Source organism: Mauremys reevesii, linkage group 7 (assembly GCF_016161935.1).
Source record: "Mauremys reevesii isolate NIE-2019 linkage group 7, ASM1616193v1, whole genome shotgun sequence".
Taxonomy (NCBI): domain Eukaryota; kingdom Metazoa; phylum Chordata; order Testudines; family Geoemydidae; genus Mauremys; species Mauremys reevesii.
The window spans coordinates 116,933,530-116,957,667 of record NC_052629.1 but is presented as its reverse complement, the minus strand read 5'-3'; the positions used below and the strand labels follow the sequence as shown (position 1 = coordinate 116,957,667).

General features: G+C 39.2%; 1 protein-coding gene and 1 long non-coding RNA gene across 2 annotated transcripts in view; one reads left to right on the top strand and one right to left on the bottom strand.

The window, feature by feature from the left end:
• Nucleotides 1–14,253, bottom strand: part of MDFIC2 (MyoD family inhibitor domain containing 2) — a 65,023-nt gene extending 50,770 nt beyond the window's left edge. Inside the window, exons 1-2 of the mRNA XM_039481972.1 lie at nt 14,158–14,253; nt 4,447–4,534 (exon numbers count right to left, since the gene is read on the bottom strand). Coding sequence (XP_039337906.1) covers nt 4,447–4,534 — 88 coding nt within the window. The 5' untranslated portion in view covers nt 14,158–14,253. The remainder of the gene's footprint in view (nt 1–4,446; nt 4,535–14,157) is intronic.
• The window catches only part of LOC120369083, a 181,148-nt gene that overhangs the window by 9,615 nt on the left and 147,395 nt on the right, over nt 1–24,138 (top strand). The gene's annotated exons all lie outside the window — the stretch shown is intronic.

The window sequence follows — 24,138 nt, the reverse complement described above, 5'->3', positions numbered from 1 at the left end:
CTGACTTAACTTACAGCAGCCCTTGCAGCAGTATTATGGTTCTAAACCTGTGGAGTCTTTCATATGGTGATCCAGTTCCAAGTCTACAAGCTTGACCCAAGAGGTATATAAATGTGCTAGGACCCTTTAACAGGCTAACAAAACAGGGTCACTCATTTTCTAGTTTAATTCTCTATAATTATTCTATATATTTAAATTACAATAGTGCCCACAACTATACAGACATAGGAAGAGCCAGTCGGTGCTTTGAAGACTGGCTTGTACGATGAGCAACCAACAAAGCAGGAGGGAAAGGGTTAAAACGTATCAATACAGTCAAAGTTTTCACTGGTGAGCAAAGCTCTGCAGGTCTGCTGACTGTGTTCGTCAGATGAACATAATATATTTTTATAATGCCATTAAGGCCCATTTGATGGCTCTCTTGCTTTTGTGGCCAGAGGTTTCACCCTCAGTATAGAGCTTTGACTCTTACCCAATGCTGATGCTATAATACAGAGTCAGAAAGACTCCTGTTAGCAGTGCCATACTTTGGAACTAATTTAACAGTAAGGTCCTTTCAGCTAGTGCTGATGAGGTGGAAGTTCAATCTCCCTTCCAAAAGAGTAGAGAATAAATAAAGCTGATATTCGGGTCAACATTTCCTCTGTCAGTTAAACAGGTTCTTATATTCAAGGCCGATGAGCACATGATGGGTCTCTCATTTGCATACAGAGTCTCTGCACTACAATACATAAGTTATTACTTTATAGAGCACTTTGGGAAACCTAGAGTATGACAGACACTATATAACATCAAATTCTATACTATATTTCCTATGCATATTCTGCTACTATGTGGTTCATGATTGTTTTTTCAGAAGGAACAAATAATCAATATAAAACCATGAATAAAAATAGCTTGTCTTTAAAAGTGAATGCTAAAAGAACATACAGCTTTTACTCAGCCTAAAGAAAACTCATTGTTTATTGGGATGGCTGAAAGCTATGTTATTATTTTTAAAATGTTTAAACATAGAAGTCGAGCTACTGCTGCAGAATGTTTGGTTTGCTCCTAGCTTGAAAATCGGAAGCGATACACAAGTATTTAAAATGATGTTTGCACACACACAAAAAATGTAAAATCTATTAATAAAACATACAAAATCAATAGGAAAAAATGGAAAAATAAAAATGTCTATCTCTTCCAAGAAATGTCACAACCAGTTATTAACTCAGCCACTGTGAAAAACTTTCAGGGCCCAATTCTACTCTCTGTTACCCTCCACAATAAATTGTTATCAGTGAGTAGAATTTGGCTCTTAGCCTCCAGAAGAGCCTGATAACCTTTGAAAAATATTATTAATGCTAATGAAACATAGGACCCCAGCTCTACCTATCATTTCATAAATCAGGCATCCCTGAAACACACTCCTCAAGAGAATGAAGTAGATACATAATGAAACCGATACATAGATTCCAAGGCCAGAAGGAACCATTGTAATCATCCAGTCTACCTATATAACACAGACCTTCCCCAAAATAATTCCTAGAGCATATCTTTTAGAAAAAGAGACAATCTTGATTTAAAAGTTGCCAGTGATGGAGAATCCACCCCGACCCTTGGTAAATTGGTCCAATGGTTAATGAATTTATGCATTATTTCCAGTCTGAATTTGCCTAGCTCCAGCTTCCAACCGTTGGATCTTGTTATAACTTTCTCTGCTAGACTGAAGAGCCTGTTCCCCATATAGGTGCATATAGACTGTAATCAATCACCTCTTAACCACTTTGTTAAGCTAAGAAAATAGAGCTCCTTGAGTCTATCACAAGGCATGTTTTCTAATCCTTTAATCATTCTCATAGACTTTAAGGTTAGAAGGGACCATCATGATCATCTAATCTGACTTCCTGCACATTGCAGACCCGAGAACCTCATCCACCCATTCCTAAAATAGACTCCTAACCTCTGACTGACTTACTGAAATTCTCAAAGCAAGGTTTAAAGACTTCAAGTTACAGAGAATTCATCATTTACACTAGTTTAAACCTGCACGTGACCTGTGCCCCATGCTGCAGAGGAACGCGAAAAAACTTCAAGGTCTCTGCCAGTCTGGCCCAGGGGGAAATTCCTTCCTGCCCCCATGGTGATCCATTAGACCCTGAGCATGTGGGCAAGACCACCAGGCAGATACCTGGGAAAGAATTCACTGTAATCATTCTTGTGGCTCTTCTCTGAACCCTCTCCATTTTATCAACATCCTTCTTGAATTGTGGACCCCAGAACTGGACACAGTATTCCATCAGTGGTCACACCAGTTCCAAATACAGAAGTTCCAAATAGCCTATCTGCTCCTACTGGAGATTTCCCTGTTTATGCATCCAAACATCATATTAGCCCTTTTGGCCTCAGCATTGCACTGGGAGCTCATGGTCAGCTGATTATCCATCATGTCCCCCAGATCTTTTTCAGAGTAACTCTTCCCAGGACAGAGTCCATCACCCTGTAAGTATGACCTATATTCTTTGCTCCTGGATGTATACATTTACATTCACCATATTAAACACATATTGTTTGCTTGCACCCTGCTTGCCAAACAATCCAGACCATTGCATCTCTTTGACCTGTCCTCTTCATGATTGAACTCCACCAATTTTTGTGTCATCTGCAAACTTTATCAATGATGACTTTGTTTTCTTCCGGGTCATTGATAAAAATGTTAAATACCGTAGGACCAAGAAACAATCCCTGTGTGACCCAACTAGAAATACACTTGCTCAAAGATGATTCCCTGTTTACAGTTGGAAGACCTATTGCGTAGCCAATTTTTAATCCATTTAATAACAATTATAAATAATATAAATAATAATTACTTTGTGCTATGTTAATTTTATATAATTCTAGTTTTTTAATCAAAATGTCATATTACACCAACAAAGTCAAATGCCTTTGAAGGAAGTCTAAGTATATTATTTCAACACCTTTATCAGCCAAACTTGAAACTGCTTCAAAAAAGGATACCAAGTTAGTTTGAAAAACACTGTTGATGAGAGTCATCAGCCTATAATGCAACGATCTGCGGATCTAAGAGACACAAAAAAGCTATATCCTATTTGAGCCCATGCCGACAAATGGATATGCTATGATTTTCATTCTTTGGAAGTGCCACCTCTACAATGATCCTATCAGCACAGGGAGTGAGAAACAAGAAAAAACTCAAATCTGTTCTGTTTAATTGCAGGGCCAATTACTCCCAATGACTAGCCCTTAAAACTCAGTTAACATACAGTAGGAATAACATAAATATAAATATAATTGTCTAGATTATAATATAATAATTAATATAAATGAGCTCTTCTTTCTTGCAAACCTATGTATCTAGTATTTCAAAATAACAGATCACTTCTTTTTATCCTTCCTAAAAGTTGTTAGAATTAAAAAGTCATTTTATATAATACAAGCCATAACACACTCCTGAGCATGGGGTATGTGAGAAATGCATTTCATAAATCTTGTAATGTTTTGCCTTTAGAATTTCCACTCTTTGGTGCACATAGTTATCATATATACACTATATGAAGTATTGTGAAATATCAAACAGTGACTCCACTAGTCAAAGTCTTTGTGTCTGTTTATATCTTGTAATTTGTTATGCATTAACCTGGAAGATCAATTTTTAGAGTGTAAAATATTGAAGAAACTTCCATCTTTAGAATTGTAGCTATGTGCAATTATGAAATAAATAACATAATCTTATATGTATTTTTCCTCTTAAATGCTTTTAAACAAATCTTATACTTGATAAAATCTGAATGCTTTTAATAATGATTAGCAATTTCTTTCCTACAAAAGAAAAGTTTCGCAGCCTCCTACTGTGGTACTTCTCTTCACTTTTCTTAACAGTTGGTCATCTTCCTTATATACAAAAAAGAAAACAATGCTAACAGATGAATATTGGAAGTAGATTATAATATTGTCTTCCCCTAACATAGATAATATAGGGCCAAACTCCAAGGTACTTACTTAATTGCTATCCAACTCTGTATAACCCGCACAAACTTTGATTCACTTCACTCGTAGTTTGAGTTAGTAAAACCTTGGAAAGGAGCTTTGGGTTTGGTCCATAATGCTTTGTGGACGTAGCAGGTTTATAATAATAAAATAATAATTATTATTGATAATTAATAAACAATACAATTAATAAATAATAAAGCTTCCCCTATGATTGCAAGCTCATTTATATCAAGAAATCAAACCATTGAGCAGCTCTAAATGCTGACAACTTAGGCCATCTGGAAGACTATAATCACTTGCATGTACTTCCAGCTAGAGGACTCTCAGGATGAAATCTGGGCCCTATTGAAGTTAATGGGAGTATTCTTTTGTCTTTCTGCTGCAATAAGTTTTAATAAACCAAAAGAATTATATCTGAATATAAATAGAAATTTAATAAATAACAATGCAACCTACCTTCATTCAACCAAGGAATATTTTGCTTGTCATTTTGAAAGCTTTCAGTTGCTCTGATTTTTACCTTGTCTGTCTTGTCTTCTGACATCTATTTGGGAGAAAAGAATTTGGGGATGTCAAAAGTTCCTCTTTAAACCAAGGTTCCAAACAAGAAGTGTATTCTCTTCTTAGATTGCTGATATCATGCAATGAACTGTGAATACATATACTATTTTTTTCTATGTCTGATATACTGTATAATCTCTCACACAATACACTCATATAGTGTTTCTAAATCAATATTAAATTATTGATGATTGTAGATGCAGTCTTCAGTAATATTATTATAAATTATATTATGAAATGCATTAATAATAAATTCTTAACATGGTGGTAATACAAGTACATTATAACACATAGCATAGATACATTACGGCTAAAAATATCCACTCTGCCCATTTAATGCAGTTATAAAGAATGCTATCAAAGTAAGCGATAATTAAATAAGTAACAATAAAGTATTTATAAAGGTAACTTTAGCAAAGTGTAACCAATAAAATCTTTACTATCACTTTCTGCAATTTATTTGCTCTAACGAGAATCATTCAACCCAAAGCATGCAAAGTTACAGTACCTGAGGGTATTATATATACAGTTACTATTAGACCGTACATTGTAGTTTACTTCCATTGTTTACTAGGAATAACATTAGGCTGTCCAGTCTTCCTCTAACTGCTTTTTTTATTCACTAAGTCCAGTTACCTAAAGCATTTCAATATTTTACCTGTATATTCCAACCAGAAGAAGTAAAAGTAGTGGGGTTTGGAAACAGTTCAGCAGTTCTTCCTGCAGCTTCCTTTGTTGTCTGTTGATGTCCAGCATTCCTTTACACAGACAAAACTGAAAGGATGAGCAATGCGCTCTCTTCCTCCCTGACGTGTGGTGCTGGATTTGTCTTGCTGCCAGAATCAGCCAACTTACTGCTGGGTTGGTTTTGGTGTTTTTTTTTTTTTTCCATGCACTATCAAATGTGGAGAGTTGGGGGGAAGATGGGGGAAAACAACATCCCAGCCCTATCAGAGTTGCATAAAAACATCATCTTTACAAACCAAGAACTGTTTTGAAATACATTCGTGTTGCAGTTCATAACTCATTGACTCTGTAAAAGAAGGTAAAAGAGCCGGGAAATTCATAGTGACAAATCAGATAAACGTACCAGAATGTTTTGGCTAAATGCAAGTTATAATAATAATGGATGTGTGCAAACTAGTCCAGAAGTGCCCCTTTAGGAAAGATCTAACCTAATCCTGTGAAGTGCCGTACTTTCAAACTCCCAGTGAGTTTAGTGGGCCATTGTAGTGAAGGGTGCCAAAGGGAACAGGCCTGGATTAAGTAGGATTTATTTATAATTATTAATTGTATTGCAGTAGTGCCTAAGGGCCTCAATCAGGGACAGTCCCTGTCCCAAAGAGCTTACAGTCAGCACCTCAGAGCTATTGTCTCTCTCCGGCCTGATCTTGTGAGGTGCTGTATGCTTTCATTAATGGGCTGTATAATGCTCTCATCAGAGTCATTGGCAAAATTCCCATTGACATTACTGAAAGCAGGATCAAGTCCAATGCTAGTGGGATTTGAGGGTGCTCAGAAGCTCACAAGATTTTGTTTCTAAAAAAGATGTGTAATATGCAGTAAGAAAGAAAAAGGCACTCATTTCCAGGGCTGAATTTTGAAAATATTAATTGTGGAATAAATTCAGAGTTACCCATTTATCTTACCTTTTTGCAATATTTACAAAATTTCAAGCAGTATTTGTAACTAGATACTGTAATCCAAGATCCCAGTGCTTAAGTGTGGCCAATAAATAATAACACATTCCCTTTGTTATGACAATATCTTCCTCTCCTCTCCCATCACATGTCATTCTTTCTCACAGGGAAAAAATATTGTTTCTTTCTCTTTTTAAATCTCCTGTGCCAACATGACTGAGATTCTTCTACTATCCTTGGCTAATTGTGAAATGCATGTTAGGCTCTTATTATAGATCATCATGATGCAAGAATGAGACATGCATTGGTTTAAAAAACATAATTTAAACAGGGTAATTTGGGAATAACTGCAACCACTGGTTGGGTGGCAGAGAGATATAAAGGAGTATGTCCACACTGAATTTTAATACCCTGGGTGGAACTTCAGGAGTCAAGTGTTCTCACCCCCTGGCTTCCCTCTTCAACACACATATATCTTTTTCATGTGGTTATACCTGTGACTTTGGGTGGGAAGAGAGGCAAGTGCTTGGACTCCACAAACAGCGGTACTGATACCACAATTGGATCCACATTGTTGCAAGCAGACTCCCATGTCTGTGTAGAGTTCCACTGAAATCAGCTGGACTCGCACAGGTCTGCCTACATAGATCTGATTGTAAGATCAGGGCCAATGCTAGTATAATATCAGGAAGTACCATGTCAAATGAAGAGATTGGTTGATTTAAAACATATTAGAAACAGACCCATTTAGATGTATCCATTCAGGCCCTACTTTTTTCCAGAGATTTTCTCAAGGTCCCTAAAGCCAAAACAACCCCCAGAACTACCACAACTCAAAAGTGTTCCCTGGAAGGCGTCATCTTCTGGAATCCAAAAATATATGTATTGTTGCCAGTTATCAATATTCCATTGGTAAATATATCCCCACACACCTGTAAGGATTCTGTTTGTCAAAAAATGATTAAATAAATTGGGGCATGTACTCTATAATAGAAGAAAGAAAAGATTCTCCTCTGATCTTCTAAATAAAGATGGCTATAGGATCCCTTTCAAAATAATAGAGCAATATATGTAGGACACGAAACTTATGTTATGGTTTAATATGAAGCAAAAGAAAGAACCTCCAAACTGGTTCAGAAGAAGGTCAGAAGAATTGCCTGGTCAAAGTGGTCTCCATTGCTGACTTTCAATGAATGGTCCTAGTATGTGTTCTATCCAGGAACATTAACTGAAAACTTTTATTAACTTGGTCAACTAGTTTTCAACGGAGACATGTTCCTGTATGCTATTTTTGGCATCATTTAATTATTTTGGATGAATGCATCAATATTTTTATTTCCTAATCAGTCTTAAAATAGTTAGAGGAAAGGCCGGCTGTCATGCATTCTCGGCAGTGTTAGGGTTTGAAGGAGAGAAAAAAATAACATTATGCAAGAAAGTAGTTAATATATTGAGTAAACTTGTTTCTATTAAAATGGTAATTGAATTTTTAAAGCCATGGCCCATTTTAAGCAACCAAACTTTAGTTTATGGGTTCATAATTCATTTCATTTTTATTTTATAGGTTTTATTTTATAGCTATTAAATGGCTATGGGCCATCACTTGTTCCTTTTCTTCCAGATTGTGAAATAGGGCATTTATATGGAGGATAAAAAAAAATCATCATGCCAAAATAGATGTGATATCAATCTGTTGCCAGATAAATGTACTGCATCAAATGCTTGTTGAAATTTAGGAGTATAAAAGAGTTTATTTTTCTGGTCTGTTCAACTAGGAATGCATTCAAGGACTTCATAGAAAAGGATCCTTTAACAGACTGTAATATCCATCAAATCCAGAGAAAAAATTCATCTCAATCCCAGTCCTAGCATATCTCCAAACTGTCAGGACTGGTTTGCATGCTTAGGGCATGTCTACACTTACCTCTGGAGTGATCCATCCAGCAGGGGTTGATTTATCGCGTCAAGTGAAGACTCAATAAATCAACTGCCAAGCACTCTCCCTTTGACTCTGGTACTCCACCAGAGTAAGAAGCATAGGCGGAGTCGACGGGGGAGCATCAGTAGTTGACCTACCGCAGTGAAGACACCTCGGTGAATACATCTAAGGGTATGTCTACACTACCTGCTGGATCGACGGGTCGTAATCAATCTATCAGGGATCAATTTATCGCGTCTAGTGTAGACATAATAAATTGATCCCCGATCGCTCTGCCATCGACTCCTGTACTCCACCGTAGCGAGAGGCAGAAGCGGAGTCGACGGGGAGTGGCGGCAGTTGGCCCCGCGCCGTGAGGACGCGAGGTAAGTTGACCTAAGATACGTTGTCCTCAACTATGCTATTCTCATAGCTGAAGTTGCATATCTTAGGTTGATCCTTCCCCCCCACCCTCCAGTGTAGACCAGGCCTTAGTGTTAGGTCAAGAGTCCAGGACCATGTTCAGTCTCTGAATCTAAGTGAGGAATAAAGATCTAAGAGAGTCCTAGGTATAACCAGATGGCACAGAGGTCAACATTATATTTCTGTGTCTTAAGTGACTTTTATCTGAATATATGAAGTATACCCCTAGTGGTTTCATTTCCAAGAGAGGTCATGGTAAATGATGACTTTTGCATCAACAACCACATGAAATGTCCAAAGCACAGCATTCGGTCCAGCAGTTATATTTCTCTTTTGCCTTATACTGACAGCATGTAGCCAGCTCAGTGTGTGCTGGCAAGTGGTGCTTTGTAGCTTTGGAAAATCCCATGCTACAGTAAATTTGCAAAAGAAGCTCCATTCCTCTGCTCCTTTTTTTCCATGATCCTTTCCAATAATAATGTGTAATGTGTATAATGTGATGTGTCCTGTCAGAGTTAAGGACTCTCTTCTTGATCACACTTCTGTAGGTAGAATATTAAATTAGGGGAATATAAAAATGTACAACCAAATTATTCTGACGACTTCATGTACCATGTGTGATCTTTTCAGCCACACTGTCCAGTCTTGTGAATGTTTCAAATGCAAAATAGCTTGTTTATATGGACCTCCTCAAATTTGAGATATCAAACAAATGTTCTATATATTGCAACCACTCTGAGCAGTACAAAGAAAATAAAACCTCTCCAGCGCATCATCAAAGATCTACAACCTATCCTTAAAGATGATCCCTCACTCTCACAGATCTTGGGAGACAGGCCAGTCCTCGCTTATAGACAGCCTCCCAACCTGAAGCAAATACTCACCAGCAACCGCACACCATACAACATAAACACTAACCCAGTAACCTATCCTTGCAACAAAGCCCGATGCCAGCTCTGTCCACATATCTATTCAAGTGACACCATCAGAGGACCTAATCACATCAGCCACGCCATCAGGGGCTCGTACACCTGCACATCTACCAACGTGAGATATGCCATCATGTGCCAGCAATGCCCCTCTGCCATGTACATTGGCCAAACCGGACAGTCTCTACGCAAAAGAATAAATGGACACAAATCTGACATCAGGAATCATAACATTCAAAAACCAGTGGGAGAACACTTCAGCCTCTCTAACCACTCAGTGACAGACTTGAAGGTGGCAATTTTGCAACAAAAAAACTTCAAAAACAGACTCCAAAGAGAAACTGCTGAACTCAAATTAATATGAAAATTAGATACAATTAACTCTGGCCTAAACTAGAGACTGGGAATGGTTGGGTCATTACACTAATTGAATCTATTTCCCGATGTTAAGTTCTCCTCACACCTTCTATGGGTCATCTTAATTATCACTTCAAAAGGTTTTTTTTTCCTCCTGCTGATAATAGCTTATCTCAATTGATTAGACTCTTCCTGTTGGTATGCATACTTCCACCTTTTCATGTTCTCTGTATGTATCAATATCTCCTGTCTGTGTGTTCCATTCTATGCATCTGAAGAAGTGAGCTGTAGCTCACAAAAGCTCATGCTAAAATAAATTTGTTAGTTTCTAAGGTGCCACAAGTACTCCTGTTCTTTTTGCGGATACAGACTAACACGGCTGCTACTCTGAAAAGAAAATAAGGACTTTGCAGAACTTCAGAAAGCTAATGAGAAGCAATGTTCTGTACAGTAGAGTTTTGCAGAAACTCTATGTACCACACTGAGAGCTGTGGAACTTTGTTTTACTTTGTTACTCACTGGCACAGCAGACTGGTGATGTGTGGCACTGTGTTTAAAGAGGGGGAAATGGGGAATAGATGTTTGTAGGGGTTTGCAGTAGAAGTGTAGCCAGAGGTTACTAATGTCATAGAGGAAGCAGTAGGAGAAAAATACTCCAAAGGCTCCCATATTCCCACTGTAAAATTAAAAAGAAAAATATCAATGGCTTGTCTACCTGAACAGCTTATTTACAGCAAGCTGGGATATAAATCTACCCTGCACTAGCCTGCCATGCACTGAGTGTCCACATGACATGCAGTAACAATTCCATAGTGTGCTGTGATCAGCTCCCATCTGAAGGCAAGGTAGATCAAAGTGCACTACTTTGGGTTGAAGCTGGAACATGGCTGTTCAAGTTAGCAATGCAGTGGGGACGCAGCTGTCTGTGATGCTAATCCAGTCAGTCTGAGTGTTGTTTTGCTGTGTGGCTGCTTTCACTCAAGCTAGGCTAACAAGAGGAATTAGCTGGAGTGTAGATAACTTGAGCTAACGCTGAAGTGAAGACAAATCCTATGTCTTAGTTCCAAAGAAAACACTGTGATTTTAAACTAGAAGAAAACCAGATCTAAGCATTTCCTTATCCCCTGACGTTTTGCACTTCTATGTAAACTACTTTCCATCAGTCATCCTTAAGAAACATGGCTTGATTGCAGAGCTACCGAGCTCCTACAACACCAGCTGAAGTCAACAGGAGCTGTGGGAATTCAGCATTTCTGAAAATCAGGCCCAGTGTTTAAATGAAACTGAACTTCAAAAAGGGAAATTGTTTTCTGGTCCTTTTGGATCCCAGAATAGGTATTTATTCTAACATTTGATCAGCTATTCACAAATGATGCCTTTGTATTTTTAAAATAACTACAAACCAAATTTAAAACTGGAAGCTCTCATCTCTAATGTTATCTGCCGATAAGATAAAGCTTTGAAGCACTAACAGAGACTAATTGGAACAGAAGACCAATACAACCCCAAATTAATGGAAAACACAAGAACTGTGTGGGGGTCTGTTGCTTTAAACTAGGACCATTTATTCTCAAATGCTATAGAATGTTTTTTTTTTTAAAGTTCAGCACATTCTCTGGAGTGTAGATGAAAGACCAGAATTTTCTGATTCAATGTATGATGCTGCATACTTCAAAAACAACCATGAGACATAAAAATACAATTAATACAAAACAAAATAATTTTACATAACTATCAGCCTCTGTCAAAAATAAAATCAACTAGAGCTGTATGAGAGAAAAAATGTGTGCTATAGGTGGCAATGGTACCAAATGTATATTTTTGTTAGTTTCTGAAAAGGGGCTCATTTTTTGGGTTTTTGATGATTTTGAGAAAGGATTTCTTCCATGAATAGGAACCACAATTGTCCAAAGTTTCTGCAAAAAACAAAATTCAAGAGCTGTATAGAAAAAGCATGCACCAAAGATGAAAAAGGTGCAGAATATATTTGTTACCAACTGTAGGTCTTTGACTTCCTATAGGTAGAAAATTGAAGACATCATCAGTTCTCAGAATGTTTCAGTGATATCAAGGAGACTAAACTCTGCCTCATGGCCCCAGTCTAAAACTCCATGGTTTGGCCATTTCTGGTCCCCCTGCCACAAGGGGTGTTCCAGGGGCAGTGAGCAGGTGTGTCAGGGCCAAGAAGGACTGGCACCAGAATATGGTGCATTCTGGGGAGCCATTATACTTGGTTAACGTTGGAGTAGCCCTGAGGGTGCTCTAACTTCCACGGGGGCTGTGTCAGCCAGTGGTCCTTCCTATGAGCATGCAGGCTTTCACAAAGATGGGTGACCAATGTCTGCATTTCTAACCCCAAGTTGCATAAAGAACTGCTTTCCTCCTTTGGAAAAAGGTGTCATTTATAGCTACATGTAAATGTAGCTCTCCCTTTGCTTTCTCTCTAATTTAGACTATATTGTATAAAACAAAACCAAAAAAACCCACTTGTGTTAAAAGAACATTTAGATTGCAAAGTCAAGCACTTGAAAGTAGGAAATGCCAAAATTAGGTTGCTCAAGCAACCTTATTTTTGCTCCCTGGTGCGTATGCATTATACTCCAGTTTTTAAATTATATGATCGCCTATAGTCTTTTCCACAGGACTCCTGCCATATGCTGGGTTCAAGTTGAGGGCCAGGTCTGACTCTATTCCCCCCACTTCCAGAAAGGCTATTTGCTCCCACTGCAGATTGTGCTGCTGATGCATTGATGGAGGCATGGGGCCAGCTCATTCACATGTTCATGTTGAGTTATTATTTTGACATACTGTCAATATTTTGCTGACCATGAAAGTGACAGAAGGGAATTATCAAAAGTTTATATCTCTGTCAAACCTCCATGGAAACTAATGGAACAAAGGAAGGCATTTCTCTGGCCCAAATGTTCTCTCTCTGACAAATTTCAAAGGTTGGTTGCAAACAATGGTGATGTCAGAACTTCTTTTAAAAGGTTGCTGGATCCACCCTACAAAGTTTCTCTCTCTCACACACACACTATATTAGTTTGCATACACTGAACATCATGCTGTATTTCAATATACTCAGTATATTTTTGGGTATTTTTGCCTCTCTCCTAGCTTATGAGATTTTGTTTAAATGATACATGTGGTTTATCAGACTTTAAGAAGGAAAACATGATGTATGGCAAAGCGGAACTTTTGTTAAATCAGTGACAGCAAATTGCTTTTCTATCAAAATTATGGCATGTAGCATCCAATCGGTACACATCTCTGCACAAACAAAATGTTTATATGGATTTAAAGATAGAATAGGAAACATGGTAACTTGCCATATGAAACATGGATTCATGTTCTGAATCAACACTGAAGTATTCAGAACATATACAGTGATATTAAAAATTTTGAAAGCACCCCACAAGTATTGATTAGAACACAAAGAAGTTTCAAGAAAGGAATATCTCAGTAGTAATCTACATAAGAAGTAGAAGTAAAAAGTGTATGGAAGTAGCTAAGGTGGACAACTTAGGCACAGAAAATGTACTCCTACTATGGGCTTGTCTATACAGCAAAGTTAACTCAAGTTATAACTTGAGTGTTGGGTCTAATCTGACTCCCATTCAAACCTCTAGCTTGAGTGTGGTGATGTTTTAAATTTGAGCCAGTTGAACTGTCAGTGGGTCAAGGTTGAAACTGGAGTCCTTCTAATGCTTAAACTACTGCTAGCTGCCTAGATGCAGCTAGAGTCCATTTGTGTGCTGATAATCCCTTCCCAAAACTCCCCCTGAAGCCTTTGTTCTGTCTATCTACCTACTCACTGGTTTTGGACCAGAAATGAACTCCAGCCAGTATGAAAAGCCTGCTTTGGCCTGTGGCTCTCTATACCTGTAAAATGTTTTACAGCAGTCGTAGTGCGCTTGTCAGATCAAAGGGCATCATATAGCTAGCAGGCCTGAGGCTGACACCAAAGTTCTGGCGGACCTGTGACACGAGGCCACCAAATCTACAATTTTGGGTTTAGGACCAGAAATCAAAAGCCTTATGATGCTATGTCTGTGAAACAACCTCAGGAAGGAATCCACTGGACTGGAGAAGAGTCAGGAGAAGATCTTCAATAGGTGCCCTTCCAACAGTGAGTCATCACTCAGGCATATGGCAACAACTCAGCTGCACTGGCTTACCCTTCCCACAGAGCCTGCAGCGACTCAGCCTCCAAGCACGCAACACCAGCCTATCCCTAAGCAGAGCCTGGGTCAGGTGACCCCCAGGGTCAGGCATTTCTCCAACTCTGCCAGAGCTACAAATCAGCCTGTGCAACAGCACTAACCAGCCAAGAACCCACCTGCCGCTTTGCAGTGTATCAGACTCTCAAAACTCCCAGCCTGCACTTGACCCTGTTCCTGTTCCTGCCCCAGCCTGGCCTGAGTCCTGTTCCAGTCTTGTCTTTGCCCTACTCTGACCTTGTGCCAACCTTGTTACTGACTTCACACTCTGAGTAACTGACTTTGACCTTTGGCCTTTATATGGACCCTGGCTACAATACTGACTTGGTTTGCCCCTGGACTCTGACCACCCGACTTTGACCCCAGCCTTGTGTCCAAATTCCAGCGATCATATTGATTCTGGCTTGACTATAGACTCTGATTTCAGTTCCAACCGCAGCCTGTCTCTGGCTCTCGATTCCAGCAGCACCCTTGGCCCAGTCCTAGCCCAATGTCTAGGTTTGACCTCCGCTCCAGCCACTAGGCCTGACTACTAGGAGGCATTACTGACAATTGCCTTCGTCCCTGATCCCCAAAACCCCTCATTTCCCTGGCAAGTGCAATGCAAGATTTTTTAATATATTTTAAACGTGCAAGCATTGCTTTATTGCTGCACACACTGCTGCATGTGTGAAAACCAAGGATTATTAATACAAGCCTTGCATCCCTGAGAAGTCTAAGCAGCTTTAGAATAGAGAAATGCAGAGATGGTGGAGAATGAATGCCAAGGAGATAAAAGTTGCAATTTTTCCTTTGGTGTGGTGGAGAAAGTGGAAAGGAAGGAATATTATGTTTCTCTCCAGGGGTTGGGGAGAATAAGTATTTCATTGCCTTTCAGGGCCATCTGCCCCAGTGCAGGCCAGGCACCCACCTAGGATATCACTGACAATCAGCACCAGGGTCCAGAACTTCCGAAGCAGAAGGAAGAGATGATGTGTTGATGGCAATGCACTGGGATTTCATCAGTAGGTCAGACTGCCTCTTTGATCTGCAGAAGGAGATGGTGGCGCAAGACAGGCAAAACAAAGCTGCAGCTGAGAATATGCTGGAAAGGGAGCAGAGAATAGTTGCAAACTGCAGTGCCCATGAGGGAACAGGACCACCAGCAGCAGAGCAACCTGTTTTAGCACATACTGAGGCTGATGGCCAGAAGTTCCAAGATCAACCCAGGTCCGGCCCCAGCGTAGGTTCCACCCAAGCCTCCTATCATGACATCCCCTCCACACTACCACATCCTGAAACCAATAACCTCAGGGTGGGACATCAGCCAGTCCATGGATGGATTTTCACATGGTCAACTGTACCCTATGCATTCCAACCCTGTGCAGTTGTGGTGGAGGGGCAACAGCTACTCTAATGATGTCCACTTCCAGTACTGTGGCATGGTACTGCACCGCTTGTGCACTTACTAGAATTACTTGGGAATTTATTGACAACACTTTTTCCCCCTCCGAAATGCCAATTCATCACAACTAAAATTATTTGTAGGAAAGGGTCAGTTTTGATTAATTTTGCCATTCAAAAATTTTTTGAAAAATTTCAAAATTGTCAAAAATACCATTTTAACATTATTTAAATAAGTTTTTTCAGTTAGAAACAACTTTAATTTACATTTTTTATTAATTTATAATAGAAAAATAAAAATAAATATAGAAAAGTAAAAATAGAAATGAAACATTTCAAAATTATAAAAATGAAAGGTTTGGTTGACCTGATCTAAACTGGTTTTCAGATTAGCAATTCATTCATATTTTTAAGATTTTGACTTTTCAGCCATAAGAACATGTATGGCATTATACACGCTGCAGTCCAAACAGATTTGTGGGGAGTGCCATTTGGCCAAAGACACAGTCCACCACTCTCCTGCACTTGTTCAGTGTATAATTAAACCTTTATCTCACAGGGCTTCATGAGCCAGGGGGAGTGGCAATATGGGATGGCATCCTATGTCAGGGAAGGTATTCTAGTAACTCCAGTCTCATCATCAGGACCAAATGATGTCATCAAATGACAGGCTATATAAGTGAAGCAAATGACTTATCAATATCTACAAAATTCCATCTCCCAACTGGCCAACTCTTGTCTTACCCATCTTCTCAGGACCTTCACTCTACTGTGGAGATTTTAATTCATACCATTCCCATTGGACTACTCTGATGATGATGTGGATGGAGTAAGGCTAGAGTCATGGATGTCGATGGTGGACCTGCAGCTTCTATATGATGGTTAGCAGCCACTCACTTTCCATAGCAAAGGATAGACCTCAGGTTCTTTTCCTGACCTGAACTTTTCTGCAACTGAACAACACCCTCCCATGGTCATCAAGCGTAAAGTGCTTGGTATATTTCCTCAATCCCAGCATTGGTCATGCGTGATCACAAAGTCATGCAACTTCCAATTACAAGCAGCCTCCTCAAACCTCATTGGAATTTCCAGAAAGCAAGGTGTGATCTGTTCCAATCTATGTTGGGAGTCTCTTGTGGATAAAGACTTGGAATCAGCTATTTGGAACAACATTAGTGCCATCCACCAAGCTTTCTGTGATAAAGTTCTGGCTCCTACAAATAAATATATACCTTGGGGATTTCATCAACAATTCATTCCTGTATAGTCATTGATGCAACCAGACTATATCACAAATTTAAATCTGCCAAGAACTAACAGGAAGTTTTTGACAAAATTAGAGAACTTTCTTAACCTTCCAGACCAAACCAAGTAAGAGTGATGGAAAGAAACTGTTTACAAACTAAACTCATGTAGTCCAGTCACAAAGCCTGTCAAACTATTAAGAGATTGATTTGAAATTCTAGTCTGGGCAAGAGAGAGACCCATTCACAGAAAACTCCATCACTTCCCAGTTGGAGCCAACAGCAGAGGGCCTAACCCAGACTAAGTTTTCAACCATGTAGTTAAAATGATGGTTGCTGAGAAACTGCAGGTTCTGAGTGTGGACACAAACTTGATGGCCCCTTTTACTAATCAAGAGCTCCATCTGGTTATATATCAGATTCAGCCTAACAAGGTTCCTGGTCTATATAACATCCACAAGTGTGGCTCTTACTTTCGCCCAGTCATTGAAAGCTAGCTGCTTCAGTTTCTGAATTGTTATACCCAGGATTGCAGTATCCCAAAAGTGTGGTGCAGATCAAATGTCATAGGTGTTCCCAAGCCAGAAAAACCACTGACAGACCCAACCAATTTCTGCACAGTATGTTACCTATAAGCTCATAAACTAATCCTGTTGAGTTCTGGCTGGATTCAGGTGAGGACGATGCACTAAAGACCTAGAAAACAATTTTGAGTCAGGAAAGAAAGTTAGTGCAGTTCTTATTAACACTGTGTGGCATATCAGGCTGACTGCCAAGCTGCTGCAAGTTATTCCTTGTAGGCAGTTGGTGCTTTTCATCCAAGAAATTATTAGTAACTAACACTTCATCCTGCAAATTGGGGGGAAAAAATCAGTCGCCTTAAACATCTCTGCAGTGGCCTTCCACAAGGGCCAGTTTTGGCTCCCCTTTTCTTCTGCATATACACATAGGACCTTCCTGACACAAAGGCTGAGATGTATGTTTATGCTTATATCTGTATTTCTGATGCAGGACATGACTTCCAGAAGATTGAAGGGAATCTCAGCCAAGACATGGATATTTTTACTTCAGCAATGGAGACTAATTTTCAAAGAAACCAAGACAGTGGCAACTATTTTCCATTTCAACAATCATCCTGCCAATCAATGCATCTTCATCCATATACAAGAACAGCTACTGCCATTCCAATCAGTTGTCACATGCTTGGGAGTGAAACTCGACCATAGTCTCACATACTGGCCTCACCTGAAACACCTGAAAATAAAGATCTTTCCGCACCGTCTTAATACGTAAATTAATCAGGCACCTTCCAACCCTTCAGTCCTTCGTGCATCTGCATTGGCCCTGATGTTTACTCCAGCTGAATACTGTTGTGCAATTTGGAGTCTCAGCCACCATGCTCAGCTAAATGTGGCCATTCATACTATTAGTAGCTGATTGACCAACTTCCAGGCTGTATGTGCTAGCACACATAGTTCCACCAGACCTTCAATAAGATGCCATTACAATGACAACTGCCTGGAGACCTCTGACAAGTAAAACCAATTTATTACATCTCCAGTTAACTGAGGCCCCATTTTCAGACAGGAAACAACATGCAGTGCTAACTCAATGGTTGATATTCAGGGAATGAATCCAACTCCTGCACACTGGAATGTGGCACTACGGCTGATCTCTCAACATGCCTTTGCTATGGCACACTACTGGCCCTTTAGCACGCATGGAGGATCAGCACCAACAGGGAACTGAAAACATTGTTCTTACAGAGTGGAAGCACCAGTGGGAAAGAGTCTAACACACTAAGTAAATTCAGTAGTCCATCACTGCACCTGCCTCTTTGTCCACTTCATCATAGATCCTGAGCCAGGCTCAAGAAGCAACTCTCAGTGAGGTGTGCAGGGCGCTGGATGAGTAGCACTTCCATGCTGCCATCAGGCGATCTGGGCAGAGCTACGGTCAACACACCATACATCCTGGGATACTAGTCACTGTGGGAAGTGCTGCCCACTATAGAGATGACTGGCAGCTCCTCCTGTGACCTCTGATTGCCACAAATGTATTATTTAAGCCAGGAAGGAGCACCAGGAAGTTGTCTTTACAATAAGGCAGACGGCTGACCTGCTGCTAAAACAGACCCTGCCTTGTTCCTGGTCCCTGCTTTCTCACCTTATTGCTGGTCATCTCAGGTCAGCATGACAATGCAGTCCCACCATTCTGTGCTTGTGGTCTGATTCACAACCACTGATGTCTAAACCGCTGATCCACTCCCGTGATATCTAAATGCACCTGTATGATCTCCTAGATCAGTGATACTCAGACTGAGGCTCACAAGCCGCAAGTGTCTCTTTAATGTGACTCCTGCCGATCTTTGCAGCACATGATGTCAAAAACCTGTGTGATTTAATTATTAACCAATCGGGATACTTTTACTATGTTATTAACCAATTGTAGTTTATAAAATAATACTTGGTCAGTCTTCTGTTGAGAGAATAATATATATTATTATGTTATTTTATCAATTATAATATATATAAAATAGTAAATGGAACAATGTATTCACACTACTGTGGCTCCTTTGGGTAATATTGATCGCCAGTTAGGCTCCTAAACCACTGAGGGCTGAGTATCACTGTCCTAGATAAAACACATTGCTGCCTTCTGGGAGCAAGAAGTCACTGCCAAAAGGACCTCCTCTATGTCTCATCCCCTGTATCTGCCTCCTGTTCCCAAAATGAGAATTCTATTAATGCCAACATTTGGTACAGGTAATCATTCAAAGCGGGCTCTATGCCTTCGCACCAGAATGCAGGCTGCAAACACAAAATCGGAAGTAGATGTACTATAATGAGCTGCTGGTCTAACACCCTTTCTCTCATGTGCCCAAAAAAGACAGAAAACTTTTCCTGCAGTACCCTCTGAAAGATTTCAAAGAGCATCTCATACTCATGTAGTGCTAAAAAGCAAGGATATGCCCTCCAGTAGGCTCAGCTCCTCACTTTGTTCAGCATGTGAGGATGCAGTAACTAGAATATGGCGTGAGTTATCCTTTGCAGTGTGGATGCTCTCACTTGAGCTCACCTAGCTTGAGTAGAGAAACACAGCTGTGGAAACTCGAGTTAACTCTGCAGTGAAGACATACCCTTAATCCTGCATCTGGAAACTGCTTTCACTTTCTCTGACCCTTAATCTGTATTATATGTACCTTCCTTACTGATGAAGAGGTAGGCCAAAGGAAAAATATGGCAACAAACAAAAATGCATTTCTAAGAGCCAGTATGATGTTTAATCTTATGCACATGAGATTCTCTGATGTAGGTTTACACCACTTCATACTGTTTAATACAGGCAAATATACAATCCTCTCCTTTTCTTAACCGTTTCTGGTAGAAGTTACGTTTATTTACTTAGAACTCTGCAGAGCAAGAACATTAAAAAGTAAATATATAACAATGTATAAATATATAACATTCTGAGTCCAATTTATTGAAGTCAATGGCAAAACACCCATTGACTTCAAAAGGAGTAGGAATGGGCCCATTAACATATAAACAGTTACTTTTGATGTCCATACAGCCAAAATGTATATATTGAGTTATTAAGAAAAATTATTACAACCTAGCACAGTGAGCTTTTAAAAAAAAAATAAAGCCACTTCATACCTGAGTTCAATTAGCTCAACTCTGATCTCATTGAGTGTCAGAGTGAGAGTCACGGGTTTTCAGATTTCTTAATTCTGTTCAGCAAAGTAGCTACCCATCCTGCTTCCCAGGAATTGTCATGATTATTCTTTGCCTTGATTATGACATTCAGCATATTACTCACTTTTATTCTCCTTTACTTTCTACACACTAGTTATTTCCAACCTCTCTCTCCTACTTGCTGTGTGATTCCAGGCTGTTGTTATTCTCGTTTAACCTTTGCTGCAAACTGGTCAAATCTGATTTCACTGTATAGTAAATGAAGCTTTGAGATTATTGTATTATTGCATGTGTTCTACTAAAGCTTGCATAGACCTTAGCATACTGTGAGAACCTGGTAAGGGAGCTAGTGTTTACTATACCCCTGTTATCAGACTTAATCAGCCTCCCAGTTGAGCCCACACCAAGCAACCTCACCTTCTCAAAAATCTTATTTATTCAGTCTTGCATTTAGGCATTCTTAGGTCCTGATCCTTAAATGAGCTCCATGCAAGCAGACTTCACTGCAGGATTGGGGCCTAAATAACATTCTATTCTATCATGCAGTTAATTATTGCTGGTGCATATACTAACAAATTCAACAACAGAGGAAAACCCGAGTCAGTTTTGGAGTTTGAAAATATGCACTCAGTTTAAGTTTATATCCTACAGCCTCTATCCTGCAAACACATGCTTAACTTTACTACCATGACTAGTCCCATTGAAACAACTCTCCCACCAGCTGGCTGGTATTAGCAATTTCACTGAATGCATAAAATATAGCAATGTTTTGGTTCCTTCAGTGGTATCAAATAAATGAACCATCTACTTTCTTTTCTTAACATTATCGTAGTAAAAAATTCCAATTGTCTAAATTTGCAGAAAACTATCGCCTGCATAGACAATAGCACAATCTGTATTGATCAAGTTCTGGTAAAGTATAGAATTTAAAAGAAAAAACTATTACTTGTTCAATATTTTAGAGTAAATCTCATGAAATCTGCTGCAGAGGCTTTGCAATTATTTTGTGTCGTGACAGACAATACAATATGCTTATATAGCACTTCCTGGATCAAAAATAATGTGTGAGGTGAATGATATAAGTTATATATTGGCAAGTTGGCAGGGTTGTAGTTGTGTGTAATATTACCATAATTTAAATCTCTAAAGGGCAGAAGGCTGGGTACAAAAATATATTAGAGATTGTTATGGTGTTGCACTGTTAAAGCACAGAAGGGGTTAATTCAGACCCAAAAGAAGCAGGAAGTGGACTGTCTGGTTAATTTCCTGTCAGCTCTGTGTCTGTTCTGGCCCTGGTCCTGGGCAGTAGCATTGTAATTTGCACAACCCTAATAAGTAGTGGAAAGATTATGTGTAAGTGGTACCTGTGGGCCTAAGGATACCCTCCATATTTGGAATACTTGAGACTCAATTTAACTAGATCTTTCCTTAGAAAGCTTTTCTCAATATTGACCTTATTTTCAAATATTATCAAAGTGGGAGAACATGAAGATTTGCAGATCTGTGGTTAGAGCCCCTTCAAGAGTGTAGTTTGAAAGAAAAACTTGGATTTACCATTTTTATTCTTATACACTTAATTTTCTTTTTTTAAAAGCAAATAATTTCTCTTGTGTCCCAGTATTCTAAGGAGTAAAATACAGTATCAGCAGCTTATTGATTCATTGTCTATTGCTTTTTGTCTCTGAAAATGTGGAAGCTGGAATGTTGCAATTCTGTTAAGTGCTTGTTTTCCATGATAAATATTCTGCACTGTTGCTATATTTCAGTTGTTCGGTTTCTCAGGGGAAAAAAAAAGCATAAAGAAAGAAAATGAATAAACAGCTCAAAGTCTTGAGTGTCCAAAATATTGTAATATCTAGCTTTGAATAATAGAAAATTGAGAAGCTTTATTTGGTACATTTAATCACATCTAAAAGGTTTGTATACAAATCTATAGTCTGCCATTCTCTCCTTTTTCCTCAAACATTTAGACAGCTGATCTTTATGGTTTTCTTTGTTTCTACCAAAAGAACAAGCTTAAGAGTTATTTAAAACTAAAGGAGGTCGCGCCATGGACTAGGTTGAAAGATGGCCTGCAAAGGAAACAAAAAATGAGCTTTGGTCTTCTCCACGCCCTCTTTATAATGTACAAAGCCTGGTTTGGTTTTTTGTTTGTTTGTTTGTTTTTTGCTGCTTGTAATTTACCTTAGGAAAACCAGGAATGTCTAATTGGTGTTGCGTGGTTTTGCTGTAGCACTCTTTTGAAGTCTCATGGGTTGTGGAACTTTTCTCAGCCTTAACTGGAAGTGCTGGAAATGTTGAATCCATAAAAAATAAATAAATACAGAAACAGCTTTTCTTCCAATTGTTTATTGGGCAATTGGAATTACACAGGAGTTAAAACAATCAGGCCAAGCCAAAGGGTTTTAAACAGTCTGACAAAATAGCTTCCTCTGTTACTTAGGACGCAATCTGAAAAACATTGAGGTCAGTGGAAAGATTCCCATTGACTTTCATGGACACTGGATCAAGCTCTCAAGCTGGTTTCATTTGTATGGCATCTCTTGTGTCAGAATCCATTCAGTTCGTCACTTGTCCATAGATAAAAAACAAGGTCAACAAGACCTAATTTTCTAACATAAAAATCCAAGTTGGAAAAAAAGCCTCACTCTTGCCTTCCCATTCCCCCCAAACAAAAAAACCTAACTAATCCCTGCAGAATGTCTCCCTTCTCCTTCATTCCTCTCTCTCTCCTTCCTTTGCTCTTGTTTGGACCTGCTCTAAACCCCACTGAAGACTATGGGAATTTTTCCATTGACATCAGTGAGATGTGGTTGGGAGCTTTAAAGACACTCATTCGGCCGCCTATCCTATCTTATAATGTTTATTTTTTTTTAATAGGTGGACAATTTTTAGGTATGCATCCAAGAATATCAGCTTAGCTTGCCTAGAAATCCTTAATAATTAATGGAAATTCAGAGTTGAGACATATTGATGATTTACACTATCCACTCTCAAAGTTTTCCAGAGCAGCACTCTTAGTATCTAATTAACTTTCAAAGAGTGAATGCTGCTTCTTTCACTGGACTGATTGATCAAGGACTTAACTGCAAGCCATATTTTCCAAGTGAATCCCAAGTGTCCTGTTTGTTCTTATGAGTTTTTTTGCTTAAAAAACAAAACAAAACAAAAACAAAACTGGCCAGTACAAGAGTAACTCCTCCTAGCTTTTCACACCTTATGGCTGAAAAACCCAGCTGTTAATTTGCCTATGATTTTACACAGGATATTTTTAGCAGTGGAATTTTCCATGTTCAGATATGCCATTATATGGTTTAGCCTGTGTTTTTCTCAGGCAAAACAGAGCCAAAAGGATTCAACCATCGTTACCCGAACAATTTCCATCCCCCATAAAATTCTATTTTGTCCAATAGTGGTTCCTCATTGAAAGTGGCTAGAATCATTGCTCCTTTTACCTCTTGTGGTTACAGAAATTTGGTGTTAAAGCTATATTGTTAATATAAATTACTGGAAAAGATTTTGAGCCAAGGAGTAGCAACTATATCTTAATTCTATTCTGTTTTTACAGAGTCTTATCTTTTTGCAATGCACAATAATCTCTATTCTGTAACTATCTGATAGGCTAAAGGTATCCGTCCTCCTAAGTATATATTCCACTGTTTCTCAAACTGGGGTCGCCGCTTGTGTAGGGAAAGCCCCTGGCAGGCCGGGCTGGTTTGTTTACCTGCCCTGTCCGCAGGTCCGGCTGATCGCGGCTCCCATTGGCTGTGGTTCA